Consider the following 25,257-nt stretch of genomic DNA (forward strand, 5'->3'; position numbering starts at 1 on the left):
TGAAATTTTCTGCCCTTTTTTCTCTCCCGCAGACTCCTCAGACTCCTCCCTCCTCCTCCCTTCGGTTTCTCTCATCCTCTCCCTCCCCCCGGTCCTCTATGCTCAGTTCGGTGTGTGTATCCTCTTTTAAAGGGCGCAAGGGTGGGAACAAGTCGTCCAACAAAGCATGTTACAGCGCAGACATGACTTGTCCGTCGGAAAGCGAGAAAATCGTGATAAACTGCGGGGGGGTGCGGCATGAGACCTACCGGAGCACCCTAAAAACGTTGCCCGGTACCCGCTTGTCGTGGCTCACCGAGCCGGACGCGTTCAGCAACTTCGACTACGACCCCAAATTAGACGAGTTCTTCTTCGACCGCCACCCGTCGGTGTTTTCCTTCATCCTCAACTATTACCGCACCGGGAAGTTGCACTGTCCCAACGATGTGTGCGGTCCCCTGTTCGAAGAGGAGCTGGCCTTCTGGGGCATCGATGAGACGGACGTGGAGGCTTGTTGCTGGATGAATTACCGGCAGCATCGGGATGCGGAGGAGGCGCTGGACAGCTTCGAGACTCCAGAACCGGACGCGCCAGACGACGACCCGGCGCTGGGTGGTGCGGATGGGGACTTGAAAAGACTGTGCATGCAAGAGGACGCGAGGAAAGCGGGCTGGTGGAAAACCTGGCAACCCAGAATATGGGCGCTCTTTGAAGACCCCTATTCCTCCAAATATGCCCGGGTGAGTTACCCACGTCTCTTTCAGAGGGACCAACTTATTTCTGCATAGGCTACTGTTGCATATTCTGACTAATGACATCTCAGAGCACTGCCTGAGTCATGATAAGTTTTTAAAAACCTTTTTTTTAGTCATCCAGGTAACATTACCCGTAAAAGCAGAAAAATCAAGCCCTCGTAATTACGTGAAGAATCATGACTGGTGGTGTGTTATTTCCAACAGTATAGCTCGTGTTAAATGTTGGTTTATATACACTTACTGCCATTGAATAATTAATGCTGATAGCGCAGGAAAAAAATGGAAAACTATATGTCAGCTGTGTTGGTAAATGGGTATTAGACGAAGTAACAGTGAAGACTGTCAATCACATTTCCACATTTGTCTCGCTATCATGATTTCCATCGTCACATTCTCCTGCTCCAGCAGGTTTAATACATATCTGCCTCCAAACGCAGCATCCGCTGCGCCTCCTGCATCCAAACGCCTTCATTAGGTGATACTTGTCCGTTTGTGATGCACGTCGCTGTGCCGTTTTTCATGTTGGTCGTATTTTTTCTGGCACGACGCCGAAAGGAAGCCTGTACGACGTCGAAACGTCAGTGTTGTATTGCATGTCTTTTCACACATTTGCCCTTGGTAGTGCTTCACTCTGCTGATTTTTTTTTCTTGTCCCAGTTGAAAGCTACATGCCTTTTACGCGCGGTCCTTGTTCCTGTTACGCATAACTTACTCCTGAGCTGGGATAGCCTTTATTGTTTTCGTGTAAATAGTTAAATAGTTAGTGATTTACTTGCTAAAATCAGCTGTTTAATGGTATTTGATCACACAGGTGTAAGAGTAACAAGTACCCCTGACTGTGTTTTGATCTGTGGGTTTGTGAAAACAGTTACATTTGGCTTCTGGTCTCCCCCCTCTCACTTAAAGGCAAATCCAGCTGTTTGATCACAGCTGCTTTGTGTATCGAGAGTTATATTCTGATCATCCTCATCTTGCTCCCTGCCTTTGCTGCTAGTGATATTTTCAGTTTTGAAGGTGTGAAGGCAAGAAACCACTGGTGCTGTGGAATGTATGAATACTGTAGGTCCACATTCTAAACCAGACAGTCGGCAGACACCTGCAGTGGCCAGGCATTCATACCATCATGTTGAAAATAGCTGAGTGGGGAAAAATGTAATCATAAATCACTGCACACTCAGCAATACATACTACATCTACAGTTATCCACAGATGAGACCATACCTTCACTCCCCCTGTTTTCAAAACTTACACATACATTTGCACCTCTTCTGGCGCCAGGTATAGATCTGCATACCTGACTTCAGTTCCCTCCAGAGGAAGAGAAAAGTGGTGGATGGTGACTGACACATAGTCTGGGTTTAGGCCACCTGATCTGCCTCTCTGGACTTGGGATCAGGCAGGAAGTGCTTCTCTAAGAATCACTCTCAGATTGATTTCTCACTACTCCAACCCCGTCTACCTCCACTCCATCCCATAGAAACAACTCACCCGAGCAGTTATGTATACAGGAAGGAGACGTAGTTTGGATTTACATGAAAATTTGGCCCTAGCAAAAGGAGGTGTCATTTTCGCTGTTGCCATACCTCGGATGCAAGCTGCTGTAGCTCCTGTCTAGCTGCTCGAGTGCTGTGTGTTATGCTCTGTATTATGCAATGTACAGTTAAACACTACATCTACAGGCAAAGACCACATGAATCATACAAAAACATTCATTCAGCATAATGGCCGCAGTTAGTGGTGTTGGCGATACTACATGGGTGTTAAGGTGCGATTAGTTGGATTCGTTTCAGTGCCTGCAAAACATTGGCTGTATTTGTGGGCGAACGTAGCCCCAGTTTGCTGTGTAGGTCTAATATGCCAGTGCCATACGTCAAACAGCGATGTGACCCAGATCATTCCTTTTTCTATTCCAGCCTTGCTCTTTCTAAAAGTGTCCTGTTCGGTGTGGCAGAACCTTTTTAATCCTGAGGGATCCGAATTACATGTGAAGAGACGGAGATGAAGAAAGGCTGAGAAATGGGGAAAAAAGAAAAGAAAATGAGATGCTGATGTGGAAATACAACGAGGCAGATGAGAGAGAGACAGAAGGAAGAAGTGGGAGATGAGAGGAAATAAAGAGAGACAGGAGGAGAGACATTACTCTAATGATTTAAAGGGGGTTTGTTTGCATGGCTGTGATGTAACGCGCCAGCAATCAATGTTTTGATCGGAGCGTTCGACACGCACGCGGGGGCTTTTTCTTAATTTCACCTTCATTGCAGGCGATCGTGTGAGGCTAGCTCGTGGATTTACCGTAGTATCACACACACACACTCATGTACAAACACACACATGCTGGTTTTCTCGGTGCTGGCTTTTCTGCTGCAGTAGACGCGGGAGGAAGGAGGGGGTGCACTGGAGAAAGAGAAAAGAGGTGGAGGGGGTGGGAGTGAGAGAGAAATGGAGAAGAAGTGAGATAGTGGAGAGACATCGAGGGAAGAGGGACTGAAGGGGAGCCTGAGAGGGGTACTGACTGGCAGGAGGGGGGCCACTGAAGAAAGAGAGGTGAAAGAGGGGTACTGAGACAAACAAGGAGGGGGTGACAATCACAGAAAGAAAGACGTTGCACGATGGGGGTGGGGACCCTTGTCTTAGCGTCTTCGATTATCTGTGAAGGCTCGAGCCATCCAATTTTCCTACCCCGACCCTCTTGCCTGCCTATTGATTGATATTTTATTGATCATCCTCTCTCGTTGCCTGTTTTTAACGCAATTCCCTCTTTCTCAATCGGCTCTTAAACTCCGCGTAAGCTCGGGCTCATTCTGCGCCGCTGAACACAAACGGTTAACCCATTGACAATTTTTATGGACGTATATGTTTCTCTTTGATGAGGTGTTATACAATACAATTTGCATCTGATTTCATTATTGATCCAGGCCTGGGTGACATAGATTTTCCAGCGGAGCTAAGACAGATTTTTGATCTTGGTCTGTTTATTCCCTTTGTTGTTGATGTTTTCCTCAACTTAGTGTTTTAAACTCAAGTCTGTTTGAACAGCAGCGATCCTAAAAGAATAAGATATAATTTGATAATACATGGTAATGTTTTGTCAGTGTTATTAGTTGTCACTCGACAGGTTGAATACATGTTGACGATGAAGACAATAACGGCTGATTCATAATTATTACTTACCTTAAAAAAATGTATGGTGTAATAACAAATTAAATAGACACTTAAAAAACACGGGACTGATGTTAAAGCCTGGATTAGGGGAGTTAATCTGAATGAATGTGACACCCAGATCAATAACACCACTTAAACATAGAACTCTATAAGAATGTTGAACTAATTATCTTTTGTACTGTTTCAAATATTTTGCTGTGTTTAAAATAATCTATTTTCAACCTGCTATTAACTGATGGATTACCTGTTATGGTCCTGTCATAAAGCCCCACTGTCCCACTGGTTTTGCTGTATTTCAGTTACTTCCAGTTTCAAACCAAATGGGCCCAGTTGTTGTTGTCAGCAGTCTTCTGACAAAGCACCATTTGCCGCTCAGCATGTACAAGACGCCCCTTTGGCCCCACCAAATCTGACTTTGTGTGCCTGTATTTGAGTCTTTTTTTGGAAAGGAGGGAGGGATTGTCCAGAGCCTACCTCTCCCTGAAGGTCACGTCTTGTGGTTCATTGTTTGCAGTTCTTTTTCACCGTGTTCAGTGCTGGAGCGCACAATGCTGTCATAAACACAAATTTGACCTGCCGCTATGCCACAGCCTGAGAACAGGTTGTCTCCGGGTAGAAAATGACAGGACTGGACAGAAAATAGACAGAAAGGATGAACTGATTGGCATTTATGTAACCTAAAGCAGATCCCAAGTTTATGTTGGAGACAATACATCTGAGTTAAGACTCGGTCACCAACAGGCTACGTATGCAAAGACAAAAAAAAAAAAGTGTTTTAGTTGTCTAATTTGGCTCATAGACAGCAGTAGTAAAAAGGTCTTTGATAAAGTATTACATTAATTTTCAATAAAACATGCCGTCCTCTTTTGATTTTAACTGACAGAGGATTTATACAATATACTGGGTCACTTCTAATTTAGCATAGTCTTGTGAGATTTTTTGCACCAGTTCTGTTTGCCCCAGAGCTACACAGCTCCAAATACAGAAACTCCCAATTCTGGTAGGATCTCAATGGAAACTGTGGTGAAGGTGACTGTCAATTGTCTGCAAATATGGCAAATAACAGCCACAATCGGAACAACCAGCTGATCCAAGCAGAGCATAAATAAGTAGCCAACGACTTTTAGTGACAATAAAATGATTATTTTTTAAACCGCATTGTCATATCATCTTAGTAAGAACTCATAAATAACTAAACATAGCAGATATTAGGGAAATCTGTTTATGTTTCTGGTGCTGAAGAAAAAAAAATATCGGCCCATGTACTGGATTTCTAAATCACCGCATATCGGTATCGGTCTTCAAAATCCTGTGTCGGTGGCGGGCCCAGCCTGCAGCTGAAATCCTTTATTAAGCAACAATGGGAAAATTATTTCAAAACTCTTTCAAAACTGGAGCAGTGGGTCTCCTCTGTTCCCAAGTGCTTGCAGAGTGTTGTTAAAAGAAGAAGTGATGTAACACAGTGATAAACATCCCCCTCTCCCAACTTTTTAAGAGTTCTTGCACCATCAAAGTTTACATGAGCATTTATTTTCATTAAACCATTTTTTTCTCAGAATACTAGAGAAACACTGTGTCTTATTTATTTTGTGTCCATTTAGATAACATGTTTAAATACTTCTCAAATCATTGCATTTTTATTTAATGTACAGCTTTTTCAGATCCAGAGTTCAGATTCTACCTTCAGCAGTGGGAGTGCTTCCCAATTATTTCCATTCAAATGCAATCCTGCTAAAAAGGCCTATTTTCCCACTTCCATTCTGGATCCCCTCTCTGTGGGCTGCATCTGAAAATAGCAAAGAAAGGGAAAGGAGGCCCTAATTTCATTCTTGATGGCAAATCTATTCTTCTATTACTGGTGAGAGGATAAGACTCTGTGGTTATATGACCATTCAGCAAATAAGCAAAAAAACCCCACAATTCTCAAAATACCTAAAGCTCCAAACTTTTAAGTGCGTTACCGAGTTCATTAAGATAAACTGTTTTTGCAGATCAAGTAGAGGCGTGGCATTTATTTAACCTGCCTTTCCTGTGCTTGCACTTGGTAAATATATATTTTGTTCTGTTTCAATTTTCACTGACAAGGTTTTGTACCGCAGGCCTTCTCGTGTTGTGTTTGCATCGACGGAAGTCCCTGTCCCCTCCGTTGGCTTGTAACTTGAGCTGTCACTGTTGGCGATACATAACTGGATAAATGCTTGATGTTTCATAACAAGGACAGAAGCACGACCTTTGAATAAGCAGAAAACACCTGAGAGGGCCAAAAAGAGCCTGATGTGACCTTTGTAGTCATATATATAGGACCGCATACATTGCAGCTGTAAGTAAGCCATCTGAATGCCTACGCTTAAATCTGAAGTGTTAAAGAAAAAAAAAAAAGAGTTGACTAAACTGAATAAATAGTATCAGTTTAACCTTTTTCCCACGAGGCCATGAGTGTCAAATTCATTTTAGTTCATGGCTAGATTTGATCTCAAGTGGGCCAGTAAAACTGCTAATGATAACTTATATAAAACACCTCCAGTATGTTTACATTCAGAGTCCAGTCCACCAGGCGACCTGTGTGATCACCTTGATTTTGAAAGTGGTCACCTAGAGGTTGAGCATGCAACACCCTAACCATGTGGGCGAACAGTTGGTCACTGCAGCTACGGGCAATCTGTTCCTGAATGCAAAAAAACAAAAAAAAGATAAATAAATAAAAATAATTTCTGCTTGCGAGGAGGTTCCCATTCTATTTTTACTCCAGAATTACTGATCCATTAGAAGAACAAAACAGTTTGGGACACCTGCCTCTTGTGACATTAGCTATTTTTGCAACTTGTAACACAGGAAATGCAACACAATACATTCCTGCATTTTTCCTGCATTCCTGTGTCCCAATACATTCCCTAACTTTCTAGAGTTTTCAATGTATATAAAGATGTGCATTTGACAGGCAGGTTCTGGCCCACAGACCATATGTTTGACATCCATGCTCTAGGCAAGGACATGCTTATTATTACCAGTCATAAAAGTGAAATTTAAACAGAAACAAACCAACTTTATTGAGCATTATGAATTTTCCTTCAGTTTAATCAAAACTTTATATAAGAGAATAAGTAGCAACTTTTTATCAGCAAGCCCAAATCCAGCATTATTGAACTTATTCTAGAAATCATGACTTCTAACTCTATAAAATTTGGCGGTACAAAAAACCCCAAGCCTTTAAAAAGCAAAAAAAGCATTTGTTGCCTTTTTAAAACAGACGTGGCCCAGACCCAACACACAGACCTCCAGGGAGGAAGAGGTTAAGTGAGTAGGTCAAGATTTTGGGAAATATGCTTAGCCCCTGTCTTGCTGAGTGTTAGATAAGACATCTGATACCCCCCTCATGCCTGTACAGTTAATGCGGTGCTGCAGCCAGCAGCTGGTTAGCTTAGCTTTGCATCAAGGCTGAAAACAGATGGAAACAGTTAGGCCGGGTCTGAGTAATAAATACTAGCAAATTCTGAATGTCACTTAATAACACATTCTGTGTAACCTGCAGAAAAATTGAAGTGTAAAAACACTGATTTTTAAATCTTACAGCCGTTATGTTAGCTATGTCTTAGCCAGGACCAGTGACTATCTGAAGGCTCTGCTGGTTGCCTGGCAACTGCTCCGAGCCAGGAACTAGACCGACACATAACCCTCTGAAAAACTGTGAATTGCTTCTTATACACTTGGCCTTGTACAGCTTACACAAATGGGACAATATTGGTGACTTTCGCATGTTTTGGCATGCTCATTTCGTTACGTCTGGGACCGAGAGAGGTTAGCTGTCTCTAAGTTAAGGTTATGGCTGCTGCTGCTGCAGGCTGTAGGAACATATTTATCCAACACACATGAAAGCGGTATCAATCTCTCCGCTCTTGGCAGCGAAAACAAATAAGGGTATTTGCCAAAATGTCAAACTACAGACACGGCATCATATTTCAGGCAGAAGCATTAAGCACTTCTAATACGTTCCCGCTCTTTATGCCCGTCTTAGCCATCTCCCTCCTTCACCTCGGCCTTGATCCATTTAGTCATCTTGGTTAAGTGCTGAATCAGCACTCTTCAAGACTGCACACACAATTAGTTGAACATAGTGGCAATTTTGCTCTCGCGCTCTCTGGGATTGGAAACATTCAGAACAGTGGCGTGGAGGAGAGCTCGCACGGTGCCAGAGCCGATTACAGTGGTAGGAGTCTGAATTCACTAAATGGGGCAAGTCTTGTCAAATCGTGCAAGGGAGCAATGTGCTCTGTACTGTAATGATCACACAAACTGCCGCATTCACATGTATGAGTAAACAAAGGAGTACACCGTGTGCACATACTGGCAGGAAAAAAAATGTTTTAATTGCATGCTGAATCAAAAGTCCTTTCACAGCATAAAGGCAGTCAATAATTCATAAACGATATCCAGCAGTATCTGGAGAAAGTCTTAGTGTGGTAGAGAAACACGCTATCCATTTCTATTATGGCACGCATGTTCCATTTGACTCCCTCAAACACCTGGCCGGACATACATCATTCTGAGCACGCTCACATGTACACATTGGCCTGTACACTGTAAGGGTAGCTGCCCATAAACCGTTCAGCTGAGTGTGCGCACTTAGAGCACACTGTTAAATCACTTCATGCCTCCGCACGTCATCCTGCGGATCACTCTCACTCACGTGTGGATAAAGCGTTAAACAAACTGAATGTTAGTTTGCTATTAAATTAAACAAAAAAAAGGCTTCCCATAATGACACAAGGGTGGAATTTATCAATATTTTTATTAAGAATTAGATTAAGCCAATACAGTGTAACTCCCTGAAAAAGCTTATCTTGGCTGACTACTCAAACTGAATGATAAAAATCGGAGAAATACAGCAAATTCTTACATTTGAGAAGATAGTAGCATTCAAATATTAATTTTAACAACTGTGTTTTATCATTATATACTTTAATACCCTCAAGAAATATATACAATAACTCTGGATGCAAAGGAGAACCTGCCACATCTTCTGCAGTCTTGAGGGGCAAATTTTATTTTGTGTTCTCTCTGTGAGAGTAGAGCCTGCAAAATGTGCCTAGAAGTCGGCAGCCATTGGGGTTCAACCCAGAGAGATTCAAGATTCAGGTTAGGATAACTTACAAAATATTCCCAACCAGTTCAGTTTTGGAATTTAATGTAATTATGATTATTTAATTGTAATTATTATAAAATTACCTAAAGGAACAGTTTATTATCAAATACCTTTTGTGCTGATATTCAGCGTGTGGTTATTAAGGCGTATACTTTTACAGTAAGAGGTTTGTGTCTTGGCTTGGTTCGCCACACTTACGTGGCACTTAGACAGTCACACTGGATCCCTGCTCATTCCCTTGGAAAATGACATTAGACGGCGTCACTGGGACAATTCCTGTGTGACCATCTGCTTAGTTGCGATCCAAGTGTCCAAGTGGCAGCAGAGGCGAGGTGGAGTGTGTGTATATGACCATTTTAGATATAAAGAGGATCTATATGAGCGTGTAAAAGCCTGATTTTGGAGTAGAGTTGGATGGAAATGTGTGCAAACATTTGTTTAGATCAGGACATTTTCAGAGAAGTTTCCTAGCTTCTTTTGTTGTTGTTGTTGTGCTCTATGAGCAGTTTGTCATTTGCTCAGATTCCATGATGCTTCTTCTTTTTTATGAGAGGTGGAATATGGACAAAGTAATGAGGCAGACAAGGGAGAGGACAGGAAGCAAGGACAAAGGAGGTTTAGAAAAATAGACCCGCTTTAGAGGCTCAGACAGTACAAGCAGGATAGGAGAGCACGGATGGAGACTGCAGGGTGAGGAACCAAGAAAAAAAGATCGACTGAGAGAGATTGGAGCTGCGTCGCTAGAAGAAACGGAAATATATGGCAAAAGAGTCCGAACCAAATACGAAGCAGACAAGAAGAAACATACATGCACTCAGTTTATCTCCACGCTGCGCCTTTCTATTTCCTTTTCTTTTTTTTCCAGCTTAACAGGATTGCAGTGGGAATGAAATGGAGGAGACGTGAATGCTGCAGAGCATGTACGACACTGTGACGTGTCGACTAGAGAGCTGGAGAGTGTGTGTATGTGTGTGCAACAGCTTACCGATTTGACTGTATCATGTCAAGGAGTTGACTCATTCAGGGAATCTCTTGAAACAGAAGTGCGCGTTGTGATTGAATTTTTACCTGAATCAATTCCAAGAGCACTGACCCTTGAAAGTCAGCGTTTCCGGCTCTCAGAAAATAAAACATACGTGAGGATTAACCAGAGCAGAAGCTAATTATATCTCACATCCTGGGTCCAGCCAACAACGTTACTGCTCTTTCATGTCCTCCTGGATTCACGGGGTTTGATAAGCCTGATAAGCATCCGTGCGAGCGTGGGATTTGGCCACGTGTTTCGCGCGTTTGATAATTCAACATATGTAGCTGTCCTGGTGCACGTGCCACATTTACCAGGCCCATCATTTTCATGCCTCACCTCTCCTGCCCTTCAAATTCCGCAGTGTCCCGTGTTGGGTGGTGGGTGACCCCTTAGTAGGGGCTTTAACTGCATGTCCTCCTCTCTGTGCCACTTTCCCCCACCCGTGTTGTTTATCTTGAGAAAAAAAAGCTTGACAATTAATGGAACTTGACTTTCATTTACAGTTTTGGCTTCCATCAATTGTCAACAAAGATAATTGTGATGGAACTGTTGCTGAACAGCATCCAGTTATGCAACACTGGTCTGATTTTGTCTTGTGCTATAAATCCAGCGTACCCCCTTTCCCTATCAGATGGCGGCTTTTTTCTCTCTAAAATCTCAAACATGCCACTGGGCTTGTCTTCATAAGGATAACTTTAGACAGCACCATCTCTGTTAAATCTGTCCTGTTAACTTTTTTTAATCATCAGTGTTGACTTCAGGTAGTTTATTTGTATTTTTTAAATAAAATGTGTAATTAGGTTTGTGCTGGACTGTTTCCTGACTGGGATGAGTCTAAGCTGTCTGGCTGCTGGTTGTCACTTCTTACAGTGCTGTGTCGTCTTGAGCGATAGTTCACCAGGTTTTCTGAAGATTTTTAGTGTTTCTCTTGAGACATTGGCTGCTTTTTCACTCATTTTCAGTTCAGTGCTTCTACCTGACCATTTTCAGAGGAATATTTTTCTGACCTATGAATCTTTCAAGTGTAATATAGTCTCTAAATTCAAGAGATGAACCAGTGTGAGGTAGATATAAGAGACAACTCAGCAAATAAAAAATCGAGATCTTTAGGCTCTCTTTTACCAGCAGCCTGTTGCAGAACTCCATAATTTGTACCCTTTTACTTGAATCTATGAAAAATAGCAAAGAGAACACTTGTTAGATGCTATTAGATGAAAACTTGAAAAGTTGACTGAAAGTCATGTCCCTAAACAATAGAAAAAAATCCACCAAAAAAGACACAGGACCTTTGGTGGATTCATCTGCTTTTGACTGAAGACCTGCCAACAATGGTCTCAGTGGAAGGGTGGCTGTCCAGAAGGCATTCTTAAGGAAGGGAAACGAGGACAAAAGAATGCAGCATTACACAAGAACTGGACCTAAATATCATTGACAACAGATCTTACTCAATAGAGGTGATGAATCCAAATTTGAAATTTTTGTTGCCAAATATTGAAATCGTTGCCACTATGTATGGACGAGGTCAGCAGAGAGGTGCAACCGTGAATGCTCACAGTGGTCTGTAGAAGCTTTGTCACGGTTTAGCATTTCAACCAGTAGGACGACTGCTTAAAGAAGTGACAAGAAAGCTGCCCAGGTAAGACCAGGCTGTGATGAGCAACAAAATTGTTCATACCAAATATTGATATTCTAGCTATAATGATGATAGTTGAGTTGAAGGAGACAATGAAAAAGATAACTCCACTGTGGTTTGAGATGTTTATTCAAGTGTGGGTCTCCTCTCTCCCATGCTGTGTACATTTATACTTGCTGTTGTCACGTATGCTCACATATTATAATAACAGTGAGCAGCGTACCATATGTGAAGGTGCTGGCAGTTCACTCTGAGTTCATCAATCAGTTTGTCTGCCTCGGACTGAGGGTGAAAGAAACCCATCCCAACACTTGCTCGTTAGAATTGAACAAGCTTCATTGTTGCCTTATATAAAGTATGTCCATCTATGTTTGCACATATTTTCACATTTGCGTAGCAAAACATAAAGACAAGAGGGGCAGCTCAAGACTTGGCAAAGACATGACAGTTGCTTTGATTATCATTTCTAAAGTGTAGCTGTTAAACTGCAATGTTGGAACGTCACGGTGGCATTAGCTGTATGTCAATGGACTGGATTCAAAATTATGTAATCGTGGTTCACATGGACATATTTCATGAGCTGCATAAAGTAAACAGTCATTTATAGTTCAACAAAAAGAAAACATACAGTTTCGAAAAAAGATGAAGGCATGTTTTCTCTTCTCTTCTCTGATTCGGACTTCAGCACTCTCTCTTTTCTGACATTTTAGTTTTGGTGTTTCGCTCTTTTTTTCTTCTCTTTTTTCTTTTTGATGATCTTGGGCTAAAACAAACAAAACCATCAATTTCAGTATTGCTCTGCAGCAATGATGATGATGATGGCACAAGTGAAGGCTATTCCCGTAACCCACCCAAGGTTATACTCGCCCTGCACGCTAAGTGGCTACTTTGGAAGTCTCTGAGTGATGGCCGCGGCCGTTCACCTAAGATAATAGATTAATCACCCGATCCCGGTCTGAGCCGCTGCTCAGGTTGCCCTTCAGGAGAGGGTTCTGTATTTCACATCGTTCAAATGTTCATTTTTCATGCCTCATTCATGTGCAGATTTCAGATCATCCTTCAGTGTCTCCTTATCAGTGCTGACTCTGCAGCGGCGCCCCCCCCTCCATTTGCTTTGCCCTGCTGGGAAAGACTCCACGTTCCACCGCTCCCTGATTGTCATACTAACACTAATCAAACAAAAGCCTTGTTAACGAGAAGCGAAATCCTTTACCTGCCTTTATGTATCACTGTCAAGGTCACGCGCCCTTAACTTGATAAACTAAAGCCTTTGATTGGACAATCAGCGTCTGGACCAAATGATCACAATTTGGCTCTTGCTCCTGTATACATTCAGCCCTCTACGCCAGCTGTAGGAGCAGTATTTGGCTTGGTCAAACTTGGTCTTGGTCTTGTCCTTGGTGCCTGAAAGCAGAGGCTAACGCAGTGGTTGTCATGGTGACACAGAGCCAGGCAGGGCTGTGGTAATACTGTAATGATAAAGCTCTTCTGGATGGTGCCGCAGTAAACACAGCGCCACTAGGGTCCCGTTAAGGAAGAGCACAGCGCACCGCCGTGCATGCAAAAATGCCTGTAGGGCTAATATCAGCTCCGACAATCTCTCCTCGGTTATATCGCTTACATTCGTGCTCTCCCAGCACCTCCTCCTTTCTCGCTCCCTGTCTCTTTATTGCAATCTCACTCTCCGCTGCCCCTCATTGTCTTCTCTCCTCTGCCCTTTCCTTTCCTTCTCCTCCACCTCCATTCCTTCGCTCTCCCTTCTTCATTCATCCATCGAAAACACAATCAGCGCTCGCCGTGATCAACTTCCTTTCGCAGTTTCTCTCTCTCTTTTTCAAAAGGCTCTTTTTTTTTCATTTGCTCCTCTCTCCATCTTTGACTCCCGCTCTTTTAAATTTATGTTGATGATCTTTCAAAATCTAATTTCGGTGTCTAGAGAGTGAGGAGGAAGATGGTGGGGCGGTGTGGTGGGCTCGATTGGACCTTGAAGGTCATTGTTGGCTTTAATGTAGGGAATTGACCACATTGCACCTGTGCCTGTAAGTGCTACGCATCGAGAGCATCGTCCAGAGTGCACACCTTCACGTTGCTGTGAGGACAACAACAACAACAACAAAAAAGGGATGGCGGGAAAGAACAAAGCGCCCAAGGAGATAAATAAGTGTGAAGTGACAGATTGCTACTCCTCCTTTTATCATCTTCTTCCACCTCTCTCTCTCTCTCTCTCTCCCTGCTCATCCCTCTCCATCACTTCAATGCAGTGCTCATGCAGCTACCACTTGCTATCTGTGATCAGCAAGTGTGCGCACACACCTCCTGTGCCCATAGGCTGTTTGTCTCTTTCACATTGTGAGTCATGTCCACACACGCACAAGTTCGGTGCCAGGAACTTACACCAACAGATGTATATGCATCGAATGCACGCACAGGCTCTGCAGCTGTTTGCTGCAGGCTGATTTGATGAATAGATTTAAGCAGATTTTATTAATGTTCAAGCAGTTTGAGTGCTTCTCTGTCCCCCCCACAGCCAGAAAACTCCTGCTTGCCATGTTGATTGAGTAGTATTGATTTGATGTTCGCATCTACTGTGCAATCTACTGTACTCTGCTGCTGTAAATACGGCTCGATTTACTCACTGACAACATGAATGGACCTTTGTTTTATCAGGAGCAATAATTGATTGTGGCTTTTAGCTCATCTCAGTCAAATTAATTGCAGTACTTTTGGTTCAAGCTGCCAGGGTAATGAAACCCAAACCCGCGTGTGTCTTTGCATTTTGTTTTTGCTGAATACGTTTATCTGTCATTGTTAGGTCAAGCTTTCTCAGTACAGAGTGCTTTCCTCTGTGTATAAGATTTCCTACTAGGAAAAACATCAAACTCAAAAAGTTTAATTTAATATGAAGCAAAGAAATTTGCTAATAAGGAAAGGAACATGGAAGAGTCAGTAAATATTGTTGTTTGTTAAGTCAAAGAGTGAAAAACAGTCATTTTACCCAAGAACTGTGACTCGTGACTCATATGATGCTTAATTGAGTCATTATTATTTTTGTAATGAAATCATCTTTATAGCACAAAACAGCCAGAACATGGCACGAAGACTCACTCAGACATTTAGAGCATGCACATGCTTGTAGTCCATCTTAATGGCAATTTCACTTATAAATTTATATTTGACACTTTTATATTTATGATATTTATCTATCATTATATAGAACTCAATGCAGTTAACACAGAAGATAAAAACATAAAAAAGGCAGTTGTTTGGGGCCATAATGGTGTAACAGCTTAAAATATTAGTGTACGGGTACACCAGAGATTGTATGAGCAACACAAGCAACTCTAGGTGGTTGCAGAATATATATATGTATATATATATATATATATGTATATATATATATATATATATACATATAATGCATGATGAATGGCGTAATGTGCAGTTAAGTTAAACAAATAACTTTAAAAATCAATATCCTCACTCAACTTACTCTGTTTTTCTGTAAGTCAGCCAATGCGTCTCATTAGGAGCAGTCAGACTATGTGCCAGCTCAGCAGGTGTTAAAGGTTTTGGCACAGTGAATCAAAAATATACAGCGCCTCTGAATTTTATTACATCAAGAATTGTTTTAAAACTGTTCCAGATTAAACTATAACACCCAAAATATCAGTTTAAATTCCCCCTTGTATTAATTTAGTCATTTATGAGTTGAAAATAACAGCTGAAGGGTTGATGTGCCAGCATTACAGGTACAGTTGTCTATACTGTGCAAAGGTTTTAGGCAGGTGTGAAAAATGCTGTAAACAAAAGAATGCTTTCAGAATTATAAATGATTGTTTATTGGCCCTGAATGTATTCTGCAGCAGGACAATGACCCCAAACATACAGCGAAAGTCATTATGAACTATCTTCAGCGTAAAGAAGAACAAGAAGTACTGGAAGTGATGGTAGGGCCCCCACAGAGCTCTGATCTCAATATCATCGAGTGTGTCTGGGATTACATGAAGAGACAGAAGGATGTGAGGAAGCCTACATCCACAGAAGATCTGTGGTTAGTTTTCCAAGATGTTTGGAACAACCTACCAGCTGAGTTCCTTCAAAAACTGCGTGCAAGTGTAGCTCGAAGAATTGATGCTGTTTTGAAGGCAAAGGGTGGTCACGCCAAATATTGATTTGATTTAGATTTGTCTTTTGTTCATTCACTGCATTTTGTTGATTGATGAAAATAAATGATTAACACTTTTGTTTTGTTTTCCCTTTATGTTGAATTAACTGGAGGTATTTTAGTTTTTTTGGTTAAAAGAAATGTTATTTAGTGTGAACAGAAGTGATTCTTGCAGCTGGAATCAAATCAGCTTTTAGATGTGTGTGTCTGAATAATCTAAACAGATCTGCTCTGTTTAAGACAAAATTCTGTAACAAATCAAGCTCATGAACAGTGCGCTCAGCTACATTTGGTTTAGCAGAAATATTATTTTCACTGTATTAAATTCGTGAGCTGAGCTCACTGTCAGATCGGCTCAAACAGAGTTGTTTAACTTTCATATTTTGGTGCTAATATGTGAGAAGATAAAAATTGGCCTTTTTTAAAATGATGTTTAACAGCTTAAGGTGTATGCATCAACTGTGTCTGAGCCCACATAATTATATTATATATAGGGATATGAGGTACGTTAATGAAAAAAACAACAACATGAAGACTAAATTCAAAAGTGAAAAGAGATTGAAATACCCACTGGACACTTTATTAGGTACACTTTGTTTCGTTGGACCCTCTCTTTCCTCCATAACTGCCTTAATTCTTCACGGCATAGATTCAACAAGGTGCTGAAAACATTCCTCACAGGTTTTGATACATATTGATACGACACCATCACAAAGTTGCTGCAGTTTTGTTGACTGCATTTCCATAATGAGGATCTACATGCTCTACTGATTGAGATCTGGTGACTATCATGTTCAAGAAACCAGTTTGCATCATGCCACAATTTCTTGCTGGAAGCTGCAATCAGAACATTGTACACTTTTGATCATCTCCATAAAGGCATGGAGATGGTCAGCAACAATACTCAGGCAGGCTGTGGCATCTAAACAATGTTCAGCTGGTGCTTAGCATCTCAAAGTGTGCTAAGAAAATATCTGCCACAAAACCACACCAGCCTACTGGCCTGAACCGTTGATACAAGGCAGGATGGATCCAGCTTTCATGCTGTTTGCACCACATTCTGACTCTACCACGCGAACGATGTCACAGACCTCAAGACTCATCTGACCAGAGGAAATGTTTCTTCTGCTTACCAGTTTTGGTAAGCACCTTCAAATTATAGTCTCAGTTTCCTGTTCTTAGCTTACAGCTGTAGCCCAGCTGTAATCTTCTGCACACCTTGATTGTAACAAGTGGTTGTTTGAGTTACTGTTGTCTTCCTATCATTCTCCTCTGACCTCTGGCATCAACAAGGCATTTTTGAGAATTGCTGCTCACTGGATGTTTTCTCTTTTTCAGATCATTCTCTTTAAACCTTAGAGATGGTTGTGCAAGTAAATCTCAGTAGATCAACAGTTTCTGAAATGCTCAGACAGCCTCTCTGGCACCAACAACCTTACCATGTTCAAAGTCACTTAAATCTTCTTTCTTTCCCATTCTGATGCTTGATTTGAACTTCAGGAGGTTAAAAAATGCATTGATTTACTGCCATTTGATTGGCTCATTGGATATTTACATTAACAAGAGGTTGAACATGTGTACCTAATGAAGTGGCTGGTAGTGTAGATTCTACCACTTTTGCGCTAGAACGATTAGATGGACATATTTGACATTCAGACATCCCCCAAACCAGCTTTGTGTGAGATTCAGTAATATAAACTAGCTTTATGCATAAGTTCCTAGCAGCTTTGAAATCATTTGTATGGAATAACATGTTGGAAAAAGACACAGAGCTCCATCTGTCCCTCCGTTTGACAGAAGTTGCTAAGGCCTGTCATTTATTATTAGCCTTCAGTCTCTTGTTAGGTTTGCTTCCTTTTCTTTGGCTCCTCGCTCTTCCTCTCACCATCATTTCCGTCATACTTTTTGTCCTCTTGCTTGTCATTGCAAAAGTCGTCTTTTCATCACACAGTCACATCACGTTAACATCATCAGAACAATGAGCAAATCTTGCCTTGGTCACATGTCTGAGTTATGTTAACCGTTTTGGCATTCATCCATCCCTCTCACCTCGCTCGTATTACTCTCTGTCCTTGCTTCTGGACTGCTTCAACTTTTTCCTTTGTGCTTCTCCACGCATGGATCCGCATCGTCTGGTCTCCCTCCCACTTGTCCACCCCCTCCTGTGTCTCCACCTGTGTAACCTACATAAACGATACAGTATTATTACGGTTTTGCCACAAGTTTCTTTTAGCAGTCTCTTGTGTATGTGTTAGCTCGTACATGTGCAAAGGACAACATGAAAAAGCTCACTTTGAAGACAAGATCTCACACTTTTTTTCCAGTCTCTGCATCCTCATGCTTTCTACAGTTGCCCATGCTCATCATCTACTCAGTTATTAACTATTATTATAATCCTTGCATCAGTAATGTCTGATGTCGTAAAGAATAAAAAGAACAGTAGAAACAAAAACAAACAAAAAAAGAGCCCAACACTTCAGGGCGAAACTCTCTTCGTTGTTGTGATTTGTACTTGTGAAGACTTTCTGGTGCTCGGCCAATAAGGGAACATCCTGTGCTGGTCCCACTGGTACTATCCCGCTTCACTGGGATGGGAGGGTGGGGGTTGATACTGGGGGTTGGGGGGTGGGGGAGGATGGGGGAGTGTAGAGGCTGTTTGAGAACCTCAGTGTGTGTGTATGTGTGTGCTTTCATGATACAGAGGAGGAGAGTACTGCAGCAATCTGAGAAAGTAGGTCAGACACCAACTAGTGAGAAACATAGCAGAGGAAAAAAAGAGGTAGAGAGTAGAGATGGAAAAGAGAGGGGAAGAAAGAAAGAGCATAGATGGTAGAGGAGAAGGAGAGCGGGAGGGAAAACAGACCAGAAAGGACGGTAGATGCTGCAAGAATGACAGAGTAAAGCAAAAGAGAAAAACAGGAGCAAACCTAATGATATACATTACCAAACTATTTGGGCTGCAAAGAGGTAGCCTGTAAAAAAAAAATGCAATTACATTTATTGAGCCAACATTAAACAACATAAACCAACATTACAACCAACGAATGGTTGAAACAATAAAAAAAAAAATTACAGAATGGACACCAACTTACTGATTTTCCTGGAAGGTCACGTCTTTGGCTAAATGCTCGTTGGCTAATCTCCTCAATAAATACAACCGCTCACAGTATTAAACCTTCTGCCCAGTCTGTTTCTGTCATGAAGGCACTTAGAGAAAATATGTGTAGGCTCTCATCCAATTTCCAACCCAAAGAAAAGGGATGGTGGGGGGGGGAAGGAGACCTTTCAAGAAACATAAGTGGCACTGGTTGCTCTTTTTGCCCAGTTATAAAGCCTCTTCTTATAAACATTTTGCTCTTGATATTACATAAGTGCATAATGCCAAAAATACAGGCTGGCACTCACAATATGCTGAGGGCACTCAGGGTTCTTATATATATGGACTCCACTCAAGTATGAATTACCTTTCTCTTTTGCTCCTCGGGCCATGGTTGTGTTTTATTATTTATTTGGTAACGCACAAAGTATACTGCATCTATAAATACACTGCAGGGCTTAGGAATGGACCACAATGGGGAAAGACTGCGCAGCACACTGGTGTCATCACACTACTGTCATTGATTCACTGACAACTGAACAAGTTACAGTGAAGGGAAAAGATTGGCTTCATATAGTAAACTGCAGATCACGCAGATGAGCTATAAGCAAACTGGAAAACAGAGATGTCTGAAGCGGGACAGTGTGATGGTTTAAATTAGCTTGTTTTTCTTTCTGTCAAGGAAAGCTGCAGAGATTTCTGAAGTGAACAAGCCAACCCATGGGAGGCATAATATTGTAGTATATAGAAAGGATCCAGGTTGTGGAAAGATAATGAATACATTTCTCACAAGAGGTTCACAATAACAACATAATAATTCAAGAAAAAAAAGCATCGGAGTTAGTGTGAGTTGTTAGTTTTAATAGGCCAAATGCAACCATAGCATTAAGAATATGAATACCAAGTATTAAGTATTGAAAAGACTCGTCAAAATGTCCAATTTAAAAAAAAAACGCACAAGTAGGCTAAATGATATGATTGAGTGAAGGGTAATGTTACCTTAAAGCATCTGCATGTTATTTAAATGAGCAGTGAGGTTAATGAAATCTTCATAACAATGGGATTCCAAACAGTACTGTGAAAAACTAACTAAATACACCCAATGATTGTTTTGGCTAATTTGCAGAGCGACCTTTAGCAGGAAAAACTTGAATTAATTTTTTTCTGCAGGCTGCCCAGGTCCTGTGGCTGCAAAACAGTTGGCATGAAGTGTTTTTGGTGATATCTTTGGTTTTCTGCAAACATGGTGCTGTACATTTAACCAAACTTTCTTTGGTCTTGTCTGTCTGTAGTTTATTTAGATGCAACTTTGCAAATCTAAATCATGTTGCCATGTTCTTTTTAGAGAGTGTTTCTCTTATCAACCCTTTCAAATAAGCCATACCTGTTAGTCTTTTTTTCATTGCACCTTCATGAACTTTAAATTTTAACATGCACAGTTGGATTTTGGGGGGAATTTGCTGGGATGTCCACAATTAGGAAGATGGTGACATTGTGTTAACACACACTTGAATGCTCTGGACCGGGAAACTGCCAAAACCTCTGGTTTTATAGAGGTGCTCACACTTGCTGATGATCAGTTATTTGGGTCAATTTGATTATCAGCACTAGCTGCTACTTACTAAGTAAGGTGTACTTAGTTTCTTTGCATAGAGCTGACTAAAGTCCTGTGAAAACTTCCTTCTCCACATGACTGTAATATGGCAGACATATTTTCAGTTATTTATTTTATCCCTTCCGATTAGAAGTTCTATTTGTGGACTACATGCTTCTGAAATATTTTTTATAGCTATCTGCATACTTTTTGTTTTCTGTGTGATGTGGTAATCAGTTGGAATATGTAGGATACACATTAACATATTAAGACATTTTTTAAATATTGAGTTGAGTATTAACCGATAGTATACTATTTAAGTGTTATACATTCACTGGTTGTTTAATTTAATGTAATGTAATTAAATTGAATGAATAATTAATGCATTTACTTTTGCAGTTGGCTTGAGGTTTTCTACTGTTAAAATGCTGACATTTTCTCTGATGTCCTTTGCCTTGCTGGATTTTCATAATTTGACTTTTTTCTTTTGCTCTTTCTCTGATTTCTCTTCCTACTTTAACTCTTTCTATTTACCCCTTTCTTCATTCTTTTCAGTATGTGGCTTTTATCTCCCTATTCTTCATCCTCATCTCCATATCCACGTTCTGCATGGAGACGCACGAGGCCTTCAACACCATCCTCAACAAGACAGAGAACGTCACAGTGGGCAACATGACGCGTGAGGAGATAGTTTATGAGGTGGTGACTGACAGCTGGTTGACATATGTGGAAGGTGTGTGTGTCATTTGGTTCACCATTGAGGTCCTGCTTCGAGTCACCTTCTGCCCAGACAAGTTTGAATTCTTCAAAAGCACCCTCAACATCATCGATTTTGTTGCCATCCTGCCCTTCTATCTGGAGGTTGGTCTGAGTGGGCTGTCCTCCAAAGCTGCCAAGGATGTCCTGGGGTTCCTGCGTGTTGTCCGATTTGTTCGTATCCTCCGAATCTTCAAGCTGACTCGCCACTTCGTAGGTCTCCGTGTCCTTGGCCACACCCTGCGTGCCAGTACCAATGAATTCCTCCTGCTCATCATCTTCTTAGCTCTTGGTGTCCTCATCTTTGCCACTATGATCTACTATGCTGAACGAATTGGCGCAGACCCAGATGACCCAACAGCCAGTGCCCATACCAACTTCAAGAACATTCCCATTGGATTTTGGTGGGCTGTTGTGACCATGACCACGCTGGGTTATGGAGATATGTACCCGGAGACATGGTCAGGGATGCTGGTGGGTGCGCTGTGTGCCTTGGCTGGTGTGCTAACCATTGCTATGCCTGTACCTGTCATTGTCAACAACTTCGGCATGTACTACTCTCTGGCTATGGCCAAACAAAAGCTTCCCAAAAAGAAGAACAAACATATCCCCCGAGCGCCACAACCAGGGTCCCCCAACTACTGCAAGCCAGATGCCTTGGCGATGGCTACTGCATCACCGCAAAGAATCTTGGGAAATGTCTTGGGAGGAGTGATGGGGTCTGGAGGAATAGCAGGTGACTGTCCTCTTGCCCAAGAAGAAATTATAGAGATCAACAGAGGTGAGTGTTTGTTGCTGTTTTTTAATGCTGCTTATCTTTATCATGAGAAAATATGTGATCTTTTTTTACTGTTGAAAAGATAGGAATGAATAAATCTGTATGTTCAAGAGTAAAATTAAAGTTTCACTATGTAGTTTACCACTTTAAAATCAAGATAACCAATCTAAAACGAACTTGTTTGTAGTCAATGCTCATGGTAGTTTTAGGTGTACAAAAGGATTTTAGACTTTTAACTGAGAATTAAGAGTACCAAAGTGTCAGGAGAAAGAACTGGAAGTACCATCAAGAAGAGATGCATAGCTGATTCTTGAGCCACCCTGGAGAAATTGCTGGCCCATCACAACTCATATGTAATTTATGATCAACTGGTAGGTTCACAGTTGCCTTAAGGCCTCCATCTGCCAGGGAAAAACAAACATTATGGAAGGAAAATGACCTCAATTATCTTTTAAAACAGCTTAATGCATCTCAATTTTGAGCTGACTTCCCGAATTGAGGAAAGTCAGCCTACATATTATCTCTCTGGCATTAGCAGTGAAATCAGGAGGCGAGGTAATTTGGCTCTTGGTGCGCTTTTTACATGCTGCAGCATCAGGCGTCAGTCATATACCACAATAATGCACCTTAAATGCATTACTCCAGTGGCCTGATCATTAGTGAGTCAGAAAACATTGGTTTCTTCAGTGCTTTTACTACATCTTGTCTGCTTGGCTTTTTTCCAGGTATTTGTGGGCTGTGTCTAGAGGTTCTTCTTTTTTTTCTTTTTTTCCTTGTTTTTATTAGCAAGTTGTATCAGTCAAACTTTTGATAGCAGACTCCAGACTTGGAAAGTACAATCAAGTACAAGTTTTATGGGGCCGTCCTCTGATTTCATGGTTTATGAATAATCATACCTACTCAAAATATATATTCCTTATTTACTGTTTTATTTCATTTTAAATAACACACATTTTTATATGCAAAGCGTGTCTACTAACATATCTTTGCATGACTCATAGTTCCATATCATTCATATTAATCTTGGTGCAGCCCTCAGCTCATTCACTGTAGAGAACAAGACATTTTCTTCTGGTTAGCTTCCCCCTTACAAACAGAAGGGTTGACCAGAACATGCTTTATTTGACCCCAAGAATCAGATGACCCCTTACAAGCAAGCGCTTGGTGACAGTGGGAAGGAAAAACCTTTTTTTAACAAGAAGAAACCTCTGGCAGAACCAGGTTTAGGGAAGAAAAGCCGTCTGCCAACATTAAAGCCTCTCTTTTGATTGGACTCTACTCGGTTTTTAGGGTTTTCCATTACGTGGTATTACCTGGTACCAAGTACTTTGTTAGCCAGGGTTCCAAGCGAGCTTCGTCAAGCTTAAAATGTGATGTCGACAGCCTGCATGCCACTGATTGGCCAGGTAGTAATGGCTCAGGCTGGGTCATGAAAGTGACTCCTTCACAAAAATCAAACAGAGCATTTTTGAACAAGAGAAATGGTTACAAACAAACCGACACCGTGCTTAAACCATCGCCTCGATGACATTCATTGTTGTTTTGTGTCTTAGTCACATACAAATGACGTCACAGGACTTTCAGGTCGCCTTGCTATAACGACCTCACCCCAGTTGTGACCGAGTAGAGCAGAGTCAAGTCGAGTCAATAACAGCCGAGTAGGTGGAAAAGAGGCATTAGTTATGAAATTATTTTTTCACTTTCCTTTGCCTCAACTAGATTCTAAGCAGAATGGTGACGCAGCCTCAGCCGCCTTGGCTAATGAGGACTGCCCCACCATCGACCAGGTGCTGAGCCCGGATGAGAGGAGTCCTATTGGGCGAGGCCCCACTCGGGAACGCTACCAGCAGGACAGAGCCTGCTTCCTTCTTAATACCAGGGAATTCCGTGCCACAGATGGGAATGTGCGGAAAGGTATGTTTCACACCAGGAGACGGATATGCAAAACATGCACATCTTATGTAAACAGATCCACACAGCAAGATGTCTGGCACAGTATGATGTAAACATACATTATATATTATATAAGTGCAGAGGCAGCCAATGTAGATAAACTACATATAGGCCACTATATGTTTTGAATGTCACATTCAAACATGCAGGAAAGATGCGCTGGATGGGACAGCACACTATAAACTGAGTTAGGAGACTTCAGTCACAGCTAGCAACAAAACATCCACACATCTACAGTCGTACATTTACCACACATGCATACACACCAAGTTCTTCTGCTCTGCTCTGTTTGTTTCCATCTCTTCACATTCATGTTGTCTGTGTTTCCATCACCGCTTGGTATCACATTTTATTTCTTCTGTCAGACAAGAATCTCTGTCCCTCTACCTCTCTCCTTTTCCTTTCTCTTCACACTGCCTCAGCCATTCATGTCTTCCATCTTTCCACGGTGTCTGTGAACTTTGTTCTGTGTCCCATAATGTCACAGTCATTCATGCTCAAAAACGATCTCTGTCTTTCTCTGTCTTCTGGACTCAGACAGTTGACCATGCATTAATTTACTTCTCGTCACTTCTGTTTCTCCCTGTCTGTTTCTCTCTTTCTCTCTCTCCTGCCTTGTGTTGTCCTTCTTATTTACTTCTCCCGCAACCCCTTGACCACTTACCCTCCCAAACTTGCCCCACATCGACCCTCCCATCCCCCCTCTTTCCCATTTGAAACCCACACCCTCATTTCACCCCTTCTTTTCCTATGTGCTCCACCATAACGCCTTCCCTTTTCGTTGCCCCATGTCCATTATCTTCATGCTCATGAAAACCCAACACCTCATTTACTACTGCAATCCAACTACCACCACTGCCACCAACCTGCACTGAAACACTCCCCCAAACTCCCTCCAAACTTTCGACACCCCCCTGTTGACAACAAACTAGAGGCAGCAGCCCTGGCACCCAGCCCAGACTCCCCTCTGACTGAGGATTGGTATAAGATGGAGGGGTCTCTGTTACAGCAGGACCTCAATGCAAACTCCACATCTTCCTGGATCAAACCATAGACCAGAGGTAACACTAAAAAAGAACAAAAAAATTTTTTAATAAAGGAGCTTGTATCCTGGAAACATCCAGAAATTTTTAATCTGGCTGTCCTAGAGGTAGGATGTTTTGTAATTGCACAAACAGCAGTGTAGTGCCCACTTTAACACAGATGCAGCTGCACATG

At 41.7% G+C, this 25,257-nt stretch overlaps 1 protein-coding gene across 5 annotated transcripts in view; it reads left to right on the forward strand.

Annotated features, from left to right (window-relative positions):
* kcnc3b (potassium voltage-gated channel, Shaw-related subfamily, member 3b) overlaps window positions 1-25,257 on the forward strand; it is a 53,516-nt gene that overhangs the window by 7,981 nt on the left and 20,278 nt on the right. For 3 of the 5 annotated variants that reach the window (XR_003221447.1, XM_025909991.1, XM_025909992.1), the window contains exons 2-4: window positions 33-719; window positions 21,108-22,089; window positions 23,806-24,000. Coding sequence is in view for 3 of the 5 variants with exons in the window: in XM_025909991.1 (XP_025765776.1) it covers window positions 33-719; window positions 21,108-22,089; window positions 23,806-24,000 (1,864 nt within the window). In the remaining 2 variants the exon portion in view is untranslated. Of the gene's footprint in view, window positions 1-32; window positions 720-21,107; window positions 22,090-23,805; window positions 24,001-24,971; window positions 25,101-25,257 lie in introns of all 5 variants that reach the window. The other 2 variants (XR_003221446.1, XM_019362685.2) reach the window with 1 other exon arrangement.

The sequence above is a fragment of the Oreochromis niloticus genome, linkage group LG8, assembly GCF_001858045.2.
Source record: "Oreochromis niloticus isolate F11D_XX linkage group LG8, O_niloticus_UMD_NMBU, whole genome shotgun sequence".
NCBI classification, from domain to species: domain Eukaryota; kingdom Metazoa; phylum Chordata; class Actinopteri; order Cichliformes; family Cichlidae; genus Oreochromis; species Oreochromis niloticus.